Source organism: Schistocerca serialis, chromosome 3 (assembly GCF_023864345.2).
Source record: "Schistocerca serialis cubense isolate TAMUIC-IGC-003099 chromosome 3, iqSchSeri2.2, whole genome shotgun sequence".
Taxonomy (NCBI): domain Eukaryota; kingdom Metazoa; phylum Arthropoda; class Insecta; order Orthoptera; family Acrididae; genus Schistocerca; species Schistocerca serialis.
In genome coordinates, this window is record NC_064640.1 from 216,519,677 (window position 1) to 216,537,420 (window position 17,744).

Sequence of the window (17,744 nt, forward strand, 5' to 3'; positions counted from 1 at the left end):
CTCTCTAGATGTTTGTACCAAATCATTGATAACACTGTGATGGTTTCTGTTGACCTACTAGCATAAGCAAATGCCAGGATGGATTTAGACCCTTCCTATCTCATCCTCCATCCACTTCCACACCACCCCAAAAAGTACACACTCTTCATTCATTTGAGTGATCCTGTAGTAAAACCTTACCTATGCATATTTCTGGTACTATATGCTCCAGTCTCTCTGGAAAAACATATGTAATCAAGAGGATGTCACCCTGTAAGAAAACACACATAATCTGTCAACTGACCTGTAAGTTTGGTCCAGCATTTTACATTGACATGTCAGCTTTGAATACATTGGTTAGAAAGACAATTGGTATGTGTTTCACCAGATGAACCATTTTCAGTTGGATACCAACTCCTAACATTTGTACTTCCAAAGTCCATTTGTGGGCTCTGGTGCTATTAGAGAGTCTACTGTTTTCTACTTTTTGTTTTCATTGTTTAACTTTAGTTTTTTTTTTTTTTATTACACGATTGCATTTACCTACTGCCATCTTTTTATCTTTTCCTTCTTAATGCCTGTTTTACCATATGGGCCTATTTGAACCATATTTAATTCTGCTTTCCTGATGTTATGTACCTTCTTTTTGCAGTTAGGCAGCATTACAGTACTTCTTGAGTTTAGCACTCACATTAGACCTACTGATACAAATAGCTCTTGGTAGTTCTCTAGTACTTCTCTTCACCAACTATACTGCTTCCACTTTCCTTCTTTATATTGGCTATTATCCCCTACCTCCTGATTAAGGGATTTTTAAAAATAAGAAAGCTGAAACCTTTTTCTCTTTTAAAATTGTGTGTCTTGAACCTGCTTGAATTTTTCCTGTATCAGTGGCTGCTAAATAGATGATTGTCTCCTTTCTCAAATTGTATTCAGGATATTATTTAGGTATAGACTTCAGAGAATAGAGAAATCTGTTCATTTTATCATGAGTTGTGACAAGTGAGAGGTGTTGGTAGTAGACTGCATAAATATTCCTCTTTCCAACTTCTATCGGTTGTGTGACTTCGTTATTCTCATGAATCTGCTAGTGTGCAAACCTAGTAACATATAATGCATAACAAACATGAACATTATTGTCATGTCATCTTACAGTGATTTGTGTTTAAATTTTTGCAGGAAACAATTACCCCATCTGTTCAAACCAAGCAATTCCCTCGGTGAGTAAACATTCTCTGGATCATTTTTATCCTTTGATGTGGTGTATATCTTTTTAAGTTCATTCTTAGATTCTGTCTTAACTGCATGTGTGTGAATATTACTCTATAAGGGCAGTTAAGGGAAAAGTGCTGAAGACTTGAGATGTGGTAGTTTTAGTGATTTATGAAGTGTGTAACATAGTGGAAATGAGTAACCATGTCCATATAGAAAATGTTAATGCAAAATTACCATTTTACATTCAGCTACAAACAGAGTAGTAGTAGTAGTAGTAGTAGTAGTAAATTACAAAACATCAGCAACAACAATAATAAAAAAATTATTTTGTTTCACTTAGGAAACATAGTTACATAGTATCCTGGTGTGTTACCATTCATTTGAACACTGCACAGTGCTGTGTTAAATAAACTAATGGTTCGTGGAACCATTTAGGTCTCATTACCTCTTGTTAAATTTCTGTAACCTACTTTTTATTTGTTTCATTTTGTCTTTCACAGATACATGTGTTCTTGTTTCCATCATTCTGTGTACAGAATACTTCACTTACGTTCTAGGACCTTGTCCACAAAATGTTAATTCAATAAGACTCTGGGTCCTTACTTCTTGTTCAGCAGAATCTTGCCTGTCTCCATGTGCAAGGTTGCAGAATTGCAATTTTGCAGCAACTGTCAACTTCAATGTAGCTTACTGAAACCACAGTGGTGGAAAATTGTTTATTGAAGTGATTTTGTCAGTGTGTGGTGTGTTGTACAACCTGATGGATCCACAGCAGCTTTTGTTGGAAGGACCACATAAAACAACAGTAGGAAAATCAGTGCCAGACAGAGATTCATAGGAAGAATCTGAAGGAAATCTCTCATCCACAAAGGAAGTGGCTTACATTGCACTTGTTTGACCAATTTTTGAATTTTTTCATCAGCCTGGGATCTTTATGAGGTAGGGCTGATAGAAAGAGATGGAGAAGATCCAACGAGGAGCTGTGCGTTTAATCATGGACGTGCTTAGTAGGCATGAGAGCATTACAGAGACGCTTAACAAACTCCAGTGGCAGACATTACAAGAGAGGTGGTGTTCATCACAGAAAGGTTTAGTGTCTGCTATTGAAATTTTCAGTGAGCACTTTGAGATAAATTGCACAACATATTACTTCCTCCCACAAAAATCTCGCTGAATGGCCATGACAAGAAAATTCGAGGTAATACAGCAGTGCACTGGCAATCTTTCTTCCTGCATGCCATTTGCAAGAGGTGGGGGGGGGGGGGGCATTTGCAAAATGGTATTGGGGGGGGGGGGAGCATTCGCAGGTGGTATGGGGGGGGGCGTAGTGGCAGGGGATAATCAGCCACATACTCTTTGGGAGCTTTTGGTGTATGAGGATGATGCAGATGTAGATAAGCACGCAACTGTCCGCTCCAAGAATGGCCACCACCAAACTGTGGTAAACCTCAAACTTGACCATAAAGTTGCCGAAGATGATGCACACCACAACAATAATGGCTTCAACAGTTGCTTCACTACACAACCCATTTGAACATTCAATTCCAGCATAATTTTCCCTGCATCATGCCCTTGGCAATTCTCTCTCCAACATGTCCTGCACTTTCACAATCCCCCTGGCCTCCTAACTTGTTCCCAATTGCATTACCTTACTTTCACCATTCTTTCCCTATCTACAGCACATACTGCCTTCCCCCCCCCCCACCCTCTCCCCCCCACTCTCCTCCCCCCTCTCCCTCCCCCCCACTCTCCCTCCCCCCCACTCTCCCTCCCTCCCCACTCTCCCTCCTCCCTCTCTCCTCCTCCCTCCCTCCCACTCTCCCTCTCTCCCTCCCTCCCTCCCACTCTCCCTCTCTCCCTCTCTCCCTCCCTCCCTCCCACTCTCCCTCTCTCCCTCCCTCCCTCCCACTCTCCTCTCTCCCTCCCTCCCTCCCACTCTCCCTCCCTCCCTCCCACTCTCCCTCCCTCCCTCCCTCCCTCCCACTCTCCCTCCCTCCCTCCCACTCTCCCTCCCTCCCTCCCACTCTCCCTCCCCCCCTCCCACTCTCCCTTCTCCCTCCCACTCTCCCTCCCTCCCTCCCACTCTCCCTCCCTCCCTCCCACTCTCCCTCCCTCCCTCCCACTCTCCCTCTAGCCTTCTCTCTCTCCCTCTAGCCTTCTCTCTCTCCCTCTAGCCTTCTCTCTCTCCCTCTAGCCTTCTCTCTCTCTCCCTCCCTCTAGCCCTCTCTCTCTCTCCCTCCCTCTAGCCCTCTCTCTCTCTCCCTCCCTCTAGCCCTCTCTCTCTCTCCCTCCCTCTAGCCCTCTCTCTCTCTCCCTCCCTCTAGCCCTCTCTCTCTCTCCCTCCCTCTAGCCCTCTCTCTCTCTCTCTCCCTCCCTCTAGCCCTCTCTCTCTCTCTCTCCCTCCCTCTAGCCCTCTCTCTCTCTCTCTCCCTCCCTCTAGCCCTCTCTCTCTCTCTCTCCTCCCTCTAGCCCTCTCTCTCTCTCTCCCCCTCCCTCTAGCCCTCTCTCTCTCTCTCTCCCTCCCTCTAGCCCTCTCTCTCTCTCTCCCTCCCTCTAGCCCTCTCTCTCTCTCTCCCTCCCTCTAGCCCTCTCTCTCTCCCTCCCTCCCTCTAGCCCTCTCTCTCTCCCTCTCTCTCTCTCCCTCCCTCTAGCCCTCTCTCTCTCTCCCTCCCTCTAGCCCTCTCTCTCTCTCCCTCCCTCTAGCCCTCTCTCTCTCTCCCTCCCTCTAGCCCTCTCTCTCTCTCCCTCCCTCTAGCCCTCTCTCTCTCTCCCTCCCTCTAGCCCTCTCTCTCTCTCCCTCCCTCTAGCCCTCTCTCTCTCTCCCTCCCTCTAGCCCTCTCTCTCTCTCCCTCCCTCTAGCCCTCTCTCTCTCTCCCTCCCTCTAGCCCTCTCTCTCTCTCCCTCCCTCTAGCCCTCTCTCTCTCTCCCTCCCTCTAGCCCTCTCTCTCTCTCTCCCTCCCTCTAGCCCTCTCTCTCTCTCCCTCCCTCTAGCCCTCTCTCTCTCTCCCTCCCTCTAGCCCTCTCTCTCTCTCCCTCCCTCTAGCCCTCTCTCTCTCTCCCTCCCTCTAGCCCTCTCTCTCTCTCTCCCTCCCTCTAGCCCTCTCTCTCTCTCTCCCTCCCTCTAGCCCTCTCTCTCTCTCTCCCTCCCTCTAGCCCTCTCTCTCTCTCTCCCTCCCTCTAGCCCTCTCTCTCTCTCTCCCTCCCTCTAGCCCTCTCTCTCTCTCTCCCTCCCTCTAGCCCTCTCTCTCTCTCTCCCTCCCTCTAGCCCTCTCTCTCTCTCCCTCCCTCTAGCCCTCTCTCTCTCTCCCTCCCTCTAGCCCCCTCTCTCTCTCCCTCCTCTAGCCCCCTCTCTCTCTCCCTCCCTCTAGCCCCCTCTCTCTCTCCCTCCCTCTAGCCCCCTCTCTCTCTCCCACCCTCTAGCCCCCTCTCTCTCTCCCTCCCTCTAGCCCCCTCTCTCTCTCCCTCCCTCTAGCCCCCTCTCTCTCTCCCTCCCTCTAGCCCCCTCTCTCTCTCCCTCCCTCTAGCCCCCTCTCTCTCTCCCTCCCTCTAGCCCCCCTCTCTCTCTCCCTCCCTCTAGCCCCCTCTCTCTCTCCCTCCCTCTAGCCCCCTCTCTCTCGCCCTCCCTCTAGCCCCCTCTCTCCGCCCCCCCTCTCGGCCCCCCCCCTCTCCGCCCACCCTCTCTCCGCCCCCCCCTCTCCGCCCACCCTCTCTCCGCCCCCCCCTCTCCGGCCCCCCTCTCTCCGGCCCCCCTCTCCGCCCTCCCTTTCTCCGCCCCCCCCTCTCCGCCCCCCCCTCTACGCCCCCCCCTCTACGCCCCCCTCTCCGCCCCCCCTCTACGCCCCCCCCCTCTCCGCCCCCCCTCTCCCCCTTTTTTCCCCCACCATGTTCCTCCCCTCCCTCCCTCCCTCCGTGCCCCTTAGGTTCTCTGCCCTCCGAGCTGCTTTCATCTTGTTGTGCAGCCACAGAGTCATCTGGCGAAAGACTTGCCTATGCTACCCTACTTCCCTCTTTTTTTGTCTTGTGCATCCTTCTCTACGGCCTCCCAACTCCAGACAACTGCTTTCAGTAAATGATATTCAATAATCAGCCCTGCTGCTACTGTGAACATGTACATTTGAGTGTCTGTGTAATTGTGTATGTGAATGTGTGTGCTCTTAGTAGAAAAAGAGCAAAAGCTTGAAATCTGGTGTTAACTGTTTTATGTTACGTGTTCCTGTGTGCCATATACCAGTCCTCTTTGGGTAAGTGGTTTCCTTCCACTTATTTTGTGTGTTTTTCCATCCAGGAATTTCCATTATTGTAAATAATGTAAAGTTAGCTATATAATTAAAAGTTTAACAGCAAAGCCTTGAGAACTTTTTTGACAGATGATAATTAAGATTTTGTTGGTGCCTGGAAACAAAAATCAGCTTCCACAGTTTTCATTGTAGATTTAGAGGATTAAGATCCATCACTGGTCACCATTTGCAGTCAGAGTCTGCTGTGAGAGATGCCTTTGTGTGTCAACTACATCTAATGGCAGTGTTGATCAGTTTGAGAAAGGCACATGACAGAATTGGAGACACCACATCTTTGCTATGCTACTTGAGTCTCATAAGGCAATGTGCCTGTTTTTATTGAGAATTTTTGTATCACATTGACTATTCTGCATCAAAGGAGGTGCGACCCTTAATACACGACGTATACAAGACAACATGCCCACAGAATTCTATCTTGAGTGCCACTCTCTTAACAGGTGCAATAATTGATAATTTCAGTTTATACTGTAATCATGCATCACTATGTACAGTGGTACATCAACTCCAGGCTGTGATAAAGAAAACACAGATTTGGGCCCAGAATTATGATCCATAGTTTTGCACTCCCATAGAATTATATTTGTCCACCCACACCCTGAATTATACTTAGATAACCACCACTAGAAGTTACACAATTTTTGATTTTTAGGGTCTGCTGTTCAATAGCAAACTGACTTGGTTACCACACTTAAAGCAACTTCAGGCAACTGCATGCGGAAATTAAATTCATTATGTTTTCTTGGAAATACATCCTGATGAGCTGTCAGTTTCTAATCAAATTTTACCAAAAACTAATTTTAACTTATTTGTCTGTCTACATCCATGTAAATACTCTGCAATCCGCCATATGGTGCACGTAGCAGAGGGTCCTACTGCTACTTCTGGTCATTCCCTTTCCTGTTCCATTCACAAATGGGGTGATGGAAAAAACAATTGTCTATTGGACTCCATAGAGGTCCTGATTTATCTTGTCTTCATGGTCCTTATGTGAAATGTACATTGGTGGCAGTGGAATTGTTCTGCAGTCAGCCTCAGATGCTGGTTCTCTAAATTTTCTCAATAGCGCCTCACGAAAAGATCGTTGTCATCCCTGCAGGGATTCCCATATTGAGTTCATGAAGCATCTCAGTAGTACATTTGTGTTGATCAAACCTACTGGTAAGAAATTTAGCAGCATAACTCTGAATCGCTTCGATGTCTTCCTTTAATCCGACCTTTTGGGGACTCGAAACATTCTAGCAGTACTCAAGAAAAAGTGTCATTCTCCTTCGTAGATGAGCTACACTTTTCTAGTATTCTCCCAGTAAACCAAAGTCAATAATTTGTTTTTCCCTACTATTCTCTTCATGTGCTCATTCCATTTCATATTGCTTTACTATATAATGCATAGATATTTAATGAACATGACTTTGTCAAGCATCACTAATATGTTTTTGAAGATTACAGGATTGTTTTTGCTACTCATGTGTGTTAGCTTAAATTTTTCTGGATTTAGAGTAAGCTGCCATATATATATATATAAAAAACTGAATTTCTGAGTCTGCCACAATGTCTGTTTCCTCAGCATATTCCAAATTTTGTTATTAAATCACAGTGTGCCTTTTCCATCCTTAATCCAATTACTCAGCAAACACTTCCCAAGAGTGTCAGTTTGGGTGTTGCCTGTAATTCCTCATCGTCCGTAATCTTTGAACAAAATGATGTCCATTCATTGTTTAGCAACTGATTATCGGCTTTTTCAAGCATAAAATGCCTCTAACCTTTGTGATGAATTTATTAACTTTAGTAACCATTGTAAAATGTGAACTTTCATAGTCGAAATGTCACAATTAATAAAATATTCTGGGCTATTATGCTGTAATTGGATGGCTTTCCCATTGAAACCTAATGTTTTGTCCCCATCTGCGGAGTACATTTTCAAGAGGACTCATAGCTTCTTTGAGTGTCCAGTTCATACTGTGGCTCACTACTGACTCATCTGCAGAGGACATTTTCTTTAAGTGTCCGCTTCACACCTTGGCTCATTGCTGAACTGCGAGCCAATGTGTGAATGAGACACTCAAAAAAGCTACAATCCCCCTTGAAAATGTCATCCGCAGATGGAGACAAAAACGTTAGTCTTTAATGTGAGATATGTCTGACCACGGCATAATAGCTTGGAATATTTTATTAACTTAGTAACCATTGTCATTATGATACCATGACCACTAATCCTTTAGTCTGCATTTACACTGTTGTTAAGGTCAGCCTGTTTGTAGTTAAAAGGCATAAAATATTTGCATTGCATGTGGTTGTTGAACTAGCCACCCAAGACAATTCTCGGAAAAAGTGTTTATAACTACTTTGAAAGACTATCCACCCATACTACCTGCAGCTAATCCATAGGTGTCCCAGAGTATACTCACTACATTAAAGATGCCCCCAACTAATCTTGCATGATTTGGGAACTTCCACACTATTGAGCAGAGACTTTCTTTGAATGATTCTACAACTGTTACATCAGAACTGGATGGTTGACAAAAATGTCTGATGATTAACTTGAGTTGACACTGTGTGTGTGGCGCATAGGGCAGGAGCACCACACACATCGGGTCTCTTACACAATCAGAAAATTTTGAGAATACTGTACAGTGCCAACAACTTTCAATTAAGTATATTATTAGCATCAGCCATATGCCAGATAATTCTTATTATCTTTTACTTTTTCAGAGCCCCAACATCTGCTTACTCAGTAATTGCTTGAAAACAGGGTGAACAGCAGTAGTATATTTTGACAATGTCAGATGTAAGCTACTGATTTCCCCAATGATTTGAAGGTGTACCAAAAGTGATTAGTTTCTTTGTGATACCTACAACTTAAAGTATGATACCATGGATAATATAGACCCTAGAATGTACCACCATAAGTTTTACTTCATTCTAGAAGGCTATGCGTTGTTTATCCAGATATACACAGGGCAGTAACAGAATTGGATACACATATATTCATAAAAGTTTTTGAACTTTTGAATGAAAACGGTATTTACACAGCAGAGTTCCCAGCCATATTAAAACTCCATCAGAGAGGCTGTGATGATTCCCTAAGCAGCATATACGCAATAACCAACTGCTATCCCCTCACCCTCCACTATCTTATCATCCAAAGACTATACAATTTCAACAGGACAGAGGCTATTACTGTATTTCTTTGAATACCAAGTCATGCTGACATTCCAGGAAATGGCCATACTGACGAGTTGAGGAAAGAGGCTGCCATGATGGCACTTTTAACAGTCCAATTCCCCAAGCTGACAGGACACATCTATCACTCTATACCCTGGATAATGAGAAGGAGATTGGGAAATCAATGCCCATCTCAAAAATCAGATGATAAAAGACACAAATAAAGATATGAGGCTGTCACATAATATCCCACCTCAAGAAAAGAGGCTGCTGTGCTGTGCTGTGCTGTGCTGTTCTGTTCTGTGCTGTGCTGCAGCCCCTTCAGCCATACCATGTTTACTCACCGACATACATTATGACAAGGGAACCTTCCCCAGTGCCTTTGACGGGGTAGTCCTAATAATCAGCCATATCTTAGAGAATGTAATGTTAGGGGAACCTATCACATGCCCGCTCTGTGACATGAAACCTGGCCGGCAGCTGGACTCTGCAGATTCTTTGTCTGCACCGATTGTACAAGGCACAAATAAACTAGCCACACTGATAATAAACTAAGTCTGGCTATCTGCACAATCTGGCAACACTTAAGGCTGTGGCAGTTCCTGGAGGAAGTCTCATCATCTATTCGAGTTGTTATGATGCGTGTAGCAGAAACAGTGTGCCATCTGAATGCAATGTCTCATGTTTGAAACAGCGCATTGCTAAATTTTTATAGCATCTTTTATCTGAATGCTGAAGTCTTTAGTGTAATGACAGTACAGCTACAATGTATTTCTCTTTCTGACACACTTGTAATAACAGTTCTGTCCAGTAACATTTTCTGGAGAGGATCTTTTGGCAGGCTGCCTGCCTATGTACACTGCATGCATCACAGCTCTCCAGGGCCCATTTGCTGGCTACCTGTAGTGGCCTCTGCAGTGGTGCTGTGCTGCCTGCCACCTTCTGGACAGCGTCAGGTACCGCTCATCACTTTGGATAGTATAAAATGCTTTACTGTTGTTGAGTGATAATCTACAAAAAAAGTCTTCAATTTTCATTGTACACTCAATAGCAAATGGAGACAGATGACCCGTTTTTACATGATGAGTATTGTACTGCACTAATATTCAAGACATGAGTATTCTTCGGAAGACCTTTTGTAGGAATGGCTACTCAGCGACACAGATAAGACGCGCTCTCCAGCTGAACAAGAAGAAGGAAGAAGATGACCCTAAAGAACAGGAAGTGTCTGGCGTCCCTTCCATACATTGGACCACCCACGGCCAAGTTTGCCATGGTTTTAGAGAAAAATAACATCAGAACCATTTTTCGTTCATAGGCAAAAATCAAAAATGTGCTTGGCTCAGCGAAAGACAAATTAGGACTATGGACACCTGGGGTCTATAGCACCAGTTGCAAATGTTTCTCAGTGCCACTTGGAACATGTGAGAAGCATTAGCCTCAGCCAGATGAAGAAATCTGCAGTTGCAGAGCCCAGCCTCAACAAAGTTCATATGCTTAACTGACTGGACCAAGGTGCTGTGATTAGTAGGGCAACTAGGACATGGCACCGTGTTGCGTTGTTGCCAAATTTATTCAAGAATGATGGCGATAGATGGGGTGTGGGAATTTTGGTGGGAAAGTAGGCCAGCTGGGCTACCTCCACTAACCTCCCTCCCTACCCAAAGAAAATGGCGGGGAAAATTTTTGGCGGGAGTAGAGGTCGCTTGGGCAGCTTGCGCAGTGATCCACCACAGCCAACGGTCACAAGTCATCTGCTCCTGCACACAGACTGGTCCGGTGCATGACCAGAGGGCTCTCAGTGGATCGAGGTCACTCTTTGAACTGTTGTACGAAGGTTGGGTCGATTCTCCTCAGCACAAATGCATTACTGTTTCTGACCCCGATCTGCTTGCTTGCTTTGTACAACCATCTCCACACTGTGAGATTACAAGAACATACATACATTCACATGGTTTACCAGAATATCATACAATTTGTGAGATACTTCTCAATATCAAGCACGTAGCAATATAGCTTGCATAGCAGTATCGCTTGCACAGTATAATTCTGAAGATATAGACTGGAAATTATTTCTTTAGAAACCCGAAACTTAAGCAAGGTGCAGCGATGGCTGGAGCGTGTTGTAAGCCACTGAGTAACTGGAAACTTACCTTGTATGTGAAGACCATTACGTGGAATCTCGAGAGAGGGGGGGGGGGGGGGGGTTGGGGGGGGGGGGAGAGGAAGCTGATATTTCCACTTGCGAATATCGATGTTGATGATATAACAGATTCCAAATCATCCTTATAATTTGCAAAGCCGACTAAGGTGTTTCTCATGTCTAGAGAACCAGCAAATGTGTCTCCGACCCATCTTTCACCTGCTACACGAACACAACACACACCACAATCGATGTTCTCTCAACATAGTAAGGACAGAAAATGTGCAGAAGCAGTCAACCGGACAATTTACATGGGAGGGAACAATGGTCCAGTGCAAACACACATCAATATTGAGTTTCCTCAAATTTCCATGGAGAACACATGCGATGACGAAGGCTGCCCAACACGTACTGAGTATTAGTTCATTATCCAGCCGTCTGGAGAGCGACACAGTTAAGTCAGCTACGTCCCTGTACCCCAACCGCCCTTTCCCTGTGTGTGTGTGTGTGTGTGTGTGTGTGTGTGTGTTTGTTCTTTAGAAACCCGAAACTTAAGCAAGGTGCAGCGAGGTGGAACATGTTGTGTTTGCACTGGACCATTGTTCCCTCCCATGTAAATTGTCCAGTTGACTGCTTCTGCACATTTTCTGTCCTTACTTTGTTGAGAGAACATCGATTGTGAAAAGAAAACAGATATGTCCTGTCGTAATGGAAGGTATGGATTTGCTGTGGAATACCCCGGTAGCTGCAAAGGGAATAAAAGATTTTTTTTTTTAATGTGGAAAATTATGTCAAGTCGTAAGAATGGCACAGGTATTTTTATTTCCAGAGCCACAGTCATCAGGAGTGGGTATTTCTGATACTTCGTTCATTGTCAAATGTCGTCTGATTGAGGCTGCAATCGTAACATTTAAGTGTAAGTGCAGCGATCAAATATATATGTGGCTGTTTTCCTAGGACAATTCTGTCTGAGGGTGCATGGTACGTGGCAGCTGTGGCCTGTGATGGGAATGATTCACATTTCTGGCTAATGGCAGGAGCAATCTGAATGGAAAGGGCGGTTGGGGTACAGGGATATAGCTGACTCAACTGTGTCACCCTCTAGACGGCTGAATAACGAACTAATACTCAGTATGTGTTGGGTAGCCTTTGTCATCGCATGTGTTCCCCATGGAAATTTGAGGAGATTCAATATGGACATGTTTGCACTGGACCATTATTCCCTCCCATGTAAAATGTCCAATTGACTACTTCTGCACACTTTCCATCTTTATTTGGTTGAGAGAACATTGATGGTGATTTGTGTTGTGTTCATCTAGCAGGTGAAAGACGGGTGGAAGACATACTTGCCTTAGTTGACTTTGTAAATTACACTCGTGCTCATAAATTAAGGATAATGTTGATGCATGGTGAAATAAAGCTCTGGTGGGCGGTTTGCGGGTTTAAATCACCTGGGGGTATGACCACGTGGTGGATTTGACCTGCGATCGTCGCATGGTGGCACTGGCAGTGATCCACATACTCAGAGGTGGGTTGGTGCGTGTCAGAGTACGGTGTAGTGAGTAAGTGTGCAGACATTTTCAGACATGCTAATGGTGACTGTGTGTTGATAATCACTCAAAGAACGCATATTGATGACGTTATGAGGGGTAGAATACTAGGGTGACTGCAGGCTGATCAAACACAGCAGATCATAGCACAGGCCCTCCATGTGCCACAAAGTGTGATCTCAAGATTATGGCAACGATTCCAGTAGACAGGAAACGTGTCGAGGCACTACAGTACAGAACGTCTACAGTGTACAATGCCACAAGAAGACCGATATCTCACCATCAGTGTCCGCAGACGGCCACGGAGTACTAAATGTAGCCTTGCTTGGGACCTTACCACAGCTACTGGAACAGTTGTCTCCAGACACACAGTCTACAGACGACTGAACAGACATCGTTTATTCACCCGGAGATCTGCAAGATGCATTCTACTGATCCCTGGACACAGGAGATCCCGGTGTCAAGAACACAGTACATGTTCATTGGAACAGTGGTCCCAGGTTATGTTCACGAACGAGTCCAGGTATAGTCTGAACAGTGATTCTTGCCTGGCATGAACCAGGAACCAGATACCAACCCCTTAATGTCCTTGAAAGGGGCCTGTATGGAGGTCGTGGTTTGATGGTGTGGTGTGGGATTATGACTGGTGCACGTATACCCCTGCATGTCTTTGACAGAGGAACTGTAACAGGTCAGGTGTATCGGGACGTCACTTTGCACCAGTATGTCCACCTTTTCAGGGGTGCAGTGGGTGCCACCTTCCCCCTGGTGGATGGTAATGCACGGCCCCAACGAGCTGCCATTGTGGAGCAGTACCTTGAAACAGAAGATATCAGGCGAATGGAGTTACATGCCTGTTCTCCAGACCTAAACCCCATTGAGCATGTCTGGGATGCTCTTGGTCGACGTATCGCTGCACGTCTTCAAACTCTTATGACACTTTAGGAGCTCCGACAGTTACTGGTGCGAGAATGGGAGGCTATACCCCAGCAGCTGTGCGACCACCTGATCCAGAGTATGCCAACCCGTTGTGTGGCCTGTGTACGTGTGCATGGTGGTCATATTCCATATTGATGCTGGGGCACATGTGCAGGAAACAGTGGCGTTTTGTAGCACATGTATTTCGGGACGGTTTTCTCAACTTATCACCAATACCACGTACTTCAGATCTGTGTCGTGTGTGTTCCCTATGTGCCTATGCCATTAGTGCCAGTTTTGTGTAGTGCCATGTTGTGTGGCACCACATTCTGCAATTATCCTTAATTTATGAGCATGAGTAGATAAGGATGATTTGGAATCTGTTATATCATCGACATTGGTATTCACAAGTAGAAATATTAGTTTCCTCTATTTTTTTTTCTGTTTTCCGAGATTTCACATAATGGTCTTTGCAGACGAGATAAATTTCTAGTTACTCAGTGGCTTACAACATGCTCCACCTCGCTGTACCTCGCTAACGTTTCAGGTTCCTAGAGAAATAATTTCCAGTCTATATCTTCGGAATTATACTGTGCAAGCAATACTGCTATGCAAACAATATTACTATGTGCTTGATATCAAGGAGTATCACATAAATAGAACGATATTCTGGTAAACCATGTGAATATACATATGTTCTTGTAATCCCATAGTCTGGAGATAGGTGTAGAAAGGCAAGGAAGCACACAGATCAGGGTCAGAAACAGTAACGCCTTTGTAGTGAGGGGAACCGACCCAGCCTTTGTACAACAGTTCTGAGAGTGACCTCGGTTCACTGAGGGTGCTCTGGTCATGCGTCGTGTCAGTCTGTGTGCGGGGCAGGTGACTTGTGACCATTGGTTGTGGGGGATGACTGCCTGGCCTCACAGGAAATATCTAGTGCTGTGTGGAGTATATAAGGTGCATGTGCTTAAGCTGTCTGTCTTCACAGTATATGTACAAGTGTCTGGTGACCGATAGCTATATGCAGGATACAGAAGTGGCCATTTTGTATGGTGTAGGATAGGAATTGTCTGTTCTACTACATCGATATGGATGGGGTGCATCATTAGGACCATCAGGGAGAATGCAGTCGGTGTTATTTTGGGCTCTTTTCATAAACACGTCATGCTGGGAAGACAATTTTCATGCAGACAAGCTGAGACATCACGAAAGCTCCTACAACAACAAAAGCGCCCTTTAATTATTCCTGCGACAGATTACGATTTCTGGGAAGGGACTGATATGTAATGGACGAGCTGTTCTGTTAGGATCACTAGGAAGAATGCATCGTGTGTTATTCTGGGATATTTCTGTAAACAGTTGCAAGTGACATATATAGCGCATCGAGGGAGACTTGGCTGTTATTTACATAGACATGAGACATCAGTATAACACTGACAAACTTTTAGCACCACTTGCGATGCTGAGTCGCTAGGCAAACATACCGCGTGACCTGCAGGTACAAAGGCTGTGTGCAATCGTGCCAGCAGCGATACACATGTGCGTGGCTGGACACATCTGACATGTGGTACTGGTTGGACCACCATGCGTACGCTGCCCTGTCTGCATGCGTTCATCCTCTGTAGGGAACTGTTCGCTGATACATCACGATCTAATTCTATAACGTTAGTTTGAAAGCATTTTTACATGCAATTAGTGTTTATGCAATGTCTTATTTTCGGCTGTTTAAGCGTTGTGAGCGTGTTTGCAGAGCGTTATACATGCATTAGTTTTTGACAATTGTACGCAAAGTGAACGTGCCTGTGCATCAGTATAGTGCATTATTCTGTGAACATGTCTGTAGGCTGTGCAATGCATTATTTCAACAGTTTATAATTATTGAGGGTGTTTGCATTTTGTTATACTTGCATTATTTTGACACTTTATGACTTACTTGCGCATCCGGTCATCAGTGTACTACATTATTTCGGTAATTTACGAGCATTTTGCAGATCTGTAGGCCATGTATTGTGACCCCAGGTACGCCAGGGTGAGTCTTTTGTATCAGCGTAGTAAATAAACTACTTGAAACCCATCCCAAAATAAATTGTTTCAAGTTCCCACTGGAAGGAAGTAAAGTGCATTTCTTCTTCTCCAGCAGCTGGACACAGACTGAATCCTTTTCCTGCCCTTTTTTTTTTTCTGAACCGCCATCTTGTATTATGTCATGGAAGGGACGACAGCATCCTCTGTTGGCGGTACTGTGTACTAGGTCGGTTGGGTTTCGGACCTCATGGTGAATACACTGCGTGGAGCTACTGCCTAAGACAACTCAAATTGTTTAAATAAACAATGCATTCAGAATACTTAAGTCCATACTATCCAGCAGCCCAGCACAGGCTGTGTGTTTTTTCCTGCCAATTCCAAGGAAGATTTGGTGGTTGGATGACTTAGGTTAGTGGAGGTAGGCCGAGAGACCTTTTCTCCCACCATTTTCTTAGGGTTGTGGAGGTAACCTAAGTGACCCTTTTTCCCGCCATTTTCCTGAGAGGTTAGGGGAGGGGAGGGTCAGAGGTGATGCGGTTAGGTTAGTGGAGATAGACTAATTGATGTATTTTCCCAACAAATTTGAACTTCCCACCATGATGTTATTGTGGCATTGCCATGTCTATATCGCTGTCATCGTGGATCCACCATTGAATAAATTTGTTGCCCTACTACTGCTGTGCAGTGTGAACGGTTTCTGGGACTCAATCATCAAAGAGGCAGTGAAGATACATATCCATTATGATCTTGTCAACTGGGAGAGTGGTTTCCGTCTGAGATCTGCATAGGATTTGACAGTTCCAAAAATACACCAAGATCACGGTGACGAAGGCAGCAGATGGAATAGACAGGTAGCAGCAGGACACAATGCCTAGACCATCCAGTACACCACGAGTTGGCTCCACCCCCTGTGGCTTTCCCCATCACCCTACCACCATCGGCGATACTCCATCCAGAGGGACACGATTGGCACGGTGGCATAGCCATTACAGACGAGTCAGAGGAGCCTGTGGTGCAGCGGCTATATGCAGATGTAATGGACATGAGTCCGACACTTCTGGATGATATATTCTGCTGCTTGACTCAATGCGCATGGCTTCGTTGCTACTATAGGTCGTTTACACATCCGAACATGGTTGGACGTGGAAAGGAATGCAAGTTCGCTGCTGTAGTAGAGTTCCTGTTACAAGCTGTCGGGAACGACCGCGACGGCAAGACAATGCTACAAGTGCCAGAAGATGGGGCATGTAAACAGGACCTGCAGAGGCACATTTTCATGTCTGAAATGTGCAGAAGTGCATGATACACGCAAATGTGACAAACCAAGAAGTGTTACTGCCACACATGTGTTTGCATTGCGTTATATTTGCATTATTTTGACAATTTACGAGTTACTTGCGCGTTCAGTGTCACGCTGCAAACAGTTGCAGCTGCAGCTACATATAGGGCTGGACGAAGCAGGAGGCGGCCGCCACAAATGAAGAGACGGCCCCAGGTGACACGGAGGCCCCCCCCCCCCCCCCCTCGTCAACCGAGCGAGGTGGCGCAGTGGTTAGCACACTGGACTCGCATTTGGACGATGGTTCAATCCTGTGTCCAGCTATCCTGATTTAGATTTTTCCACTATTTCGCTACATCACTTCAGGCAAATGCAAGAATGGTTCCTTCGACTGGGCATGGCCAACTTCCTTCCCAATCCTTCCCTAATCCGATGAGACCGATGACCTTACTGTTTGGTCTCTTCCCCCCAATCAATCCAACCCCAATCCAAAAGGGGTTAAAAAGAAGGGGAATTGGGCCACGCAGCTACAAAGGTGACGTAAGTGATACACAACAGGTGGCGCATTGTCCGCCCTCAAAGCCACAGTGGCTGTAGAGAGGGGCACCATGGAGAAGAGGCTCATCGCTGTTCACCACCAGCTGCATCAGGACGCACACGGGCGACTCCCTAGCCCCTGCAGAAATGCGAGAGGCCGAGGTGGTACCCATGTCATTAGAAACGCCTGCTCATCTCCCCGAAGCGGAGGTCGATATGCAGCTGACGCAAGAAGAAGACAAAGAGACGCCTATGGCGGCAGCCCCACAGGAAGACGACGGAGGATGCTTGCTTGCCACTCCCAGACGAACGTAGCCTGCAGACGTTCCTTAAGAAGATCGCCGAGTCATTTTGCAACGTTACCTATCCCCCACCTTGATAATCCCTATTCTTTCACCCTACCTGTATTTCCTAAACCTTACCTGCCTCACAAGCCACTTGACTGCGGTGGCTCTCAGAGAACCATCACCAAGAGCGAACTGAGGCTTATCAGTACACACCCTGTTTTCATCCCTGATGATTGGTGGCACATACTCAGTTTCGCAGAAGACCTTGCTAGCAAACATGTTTTTCTTTATCTCAGTTCACACCAGGGCAAAACTTCAAGTCAGGTACCATTCAACACCAGCCCAAAA

The 17,744-nt window shown here is 45.7% G+C and overlaps 1 protein-coding gene across 4 annotated transcripts in view; it reads left to right on the forward strand.

The window, feature by feature from the left end:
- The window catches only part of LOC126469944 (inner nuclear membrane protein Man1), a 341,802-nt gene that overhangs the window by 136,561 nt on the left and 187,497 nt on the right, over positions 1-17,744 (forward strand). For all 4 annotated transcript variants that reach the window (XR_007586098.1, XR_007586097.1, XM_050097349.1 and 1 more), the window contains exon 4: positions 1,159-1,199. Coding sequence is in view for 2 of the 4 variants with exons in the window: in XM_050097349.1 (XP_049953306.1) it covers positions 1,159-1,199 (41 nt within the window). In the remaining 2 variants the exon portion in view is untranslated. The remainder of the gene's footprint in view (positions 1-1,158; positions 1,200-17,744) is intronic.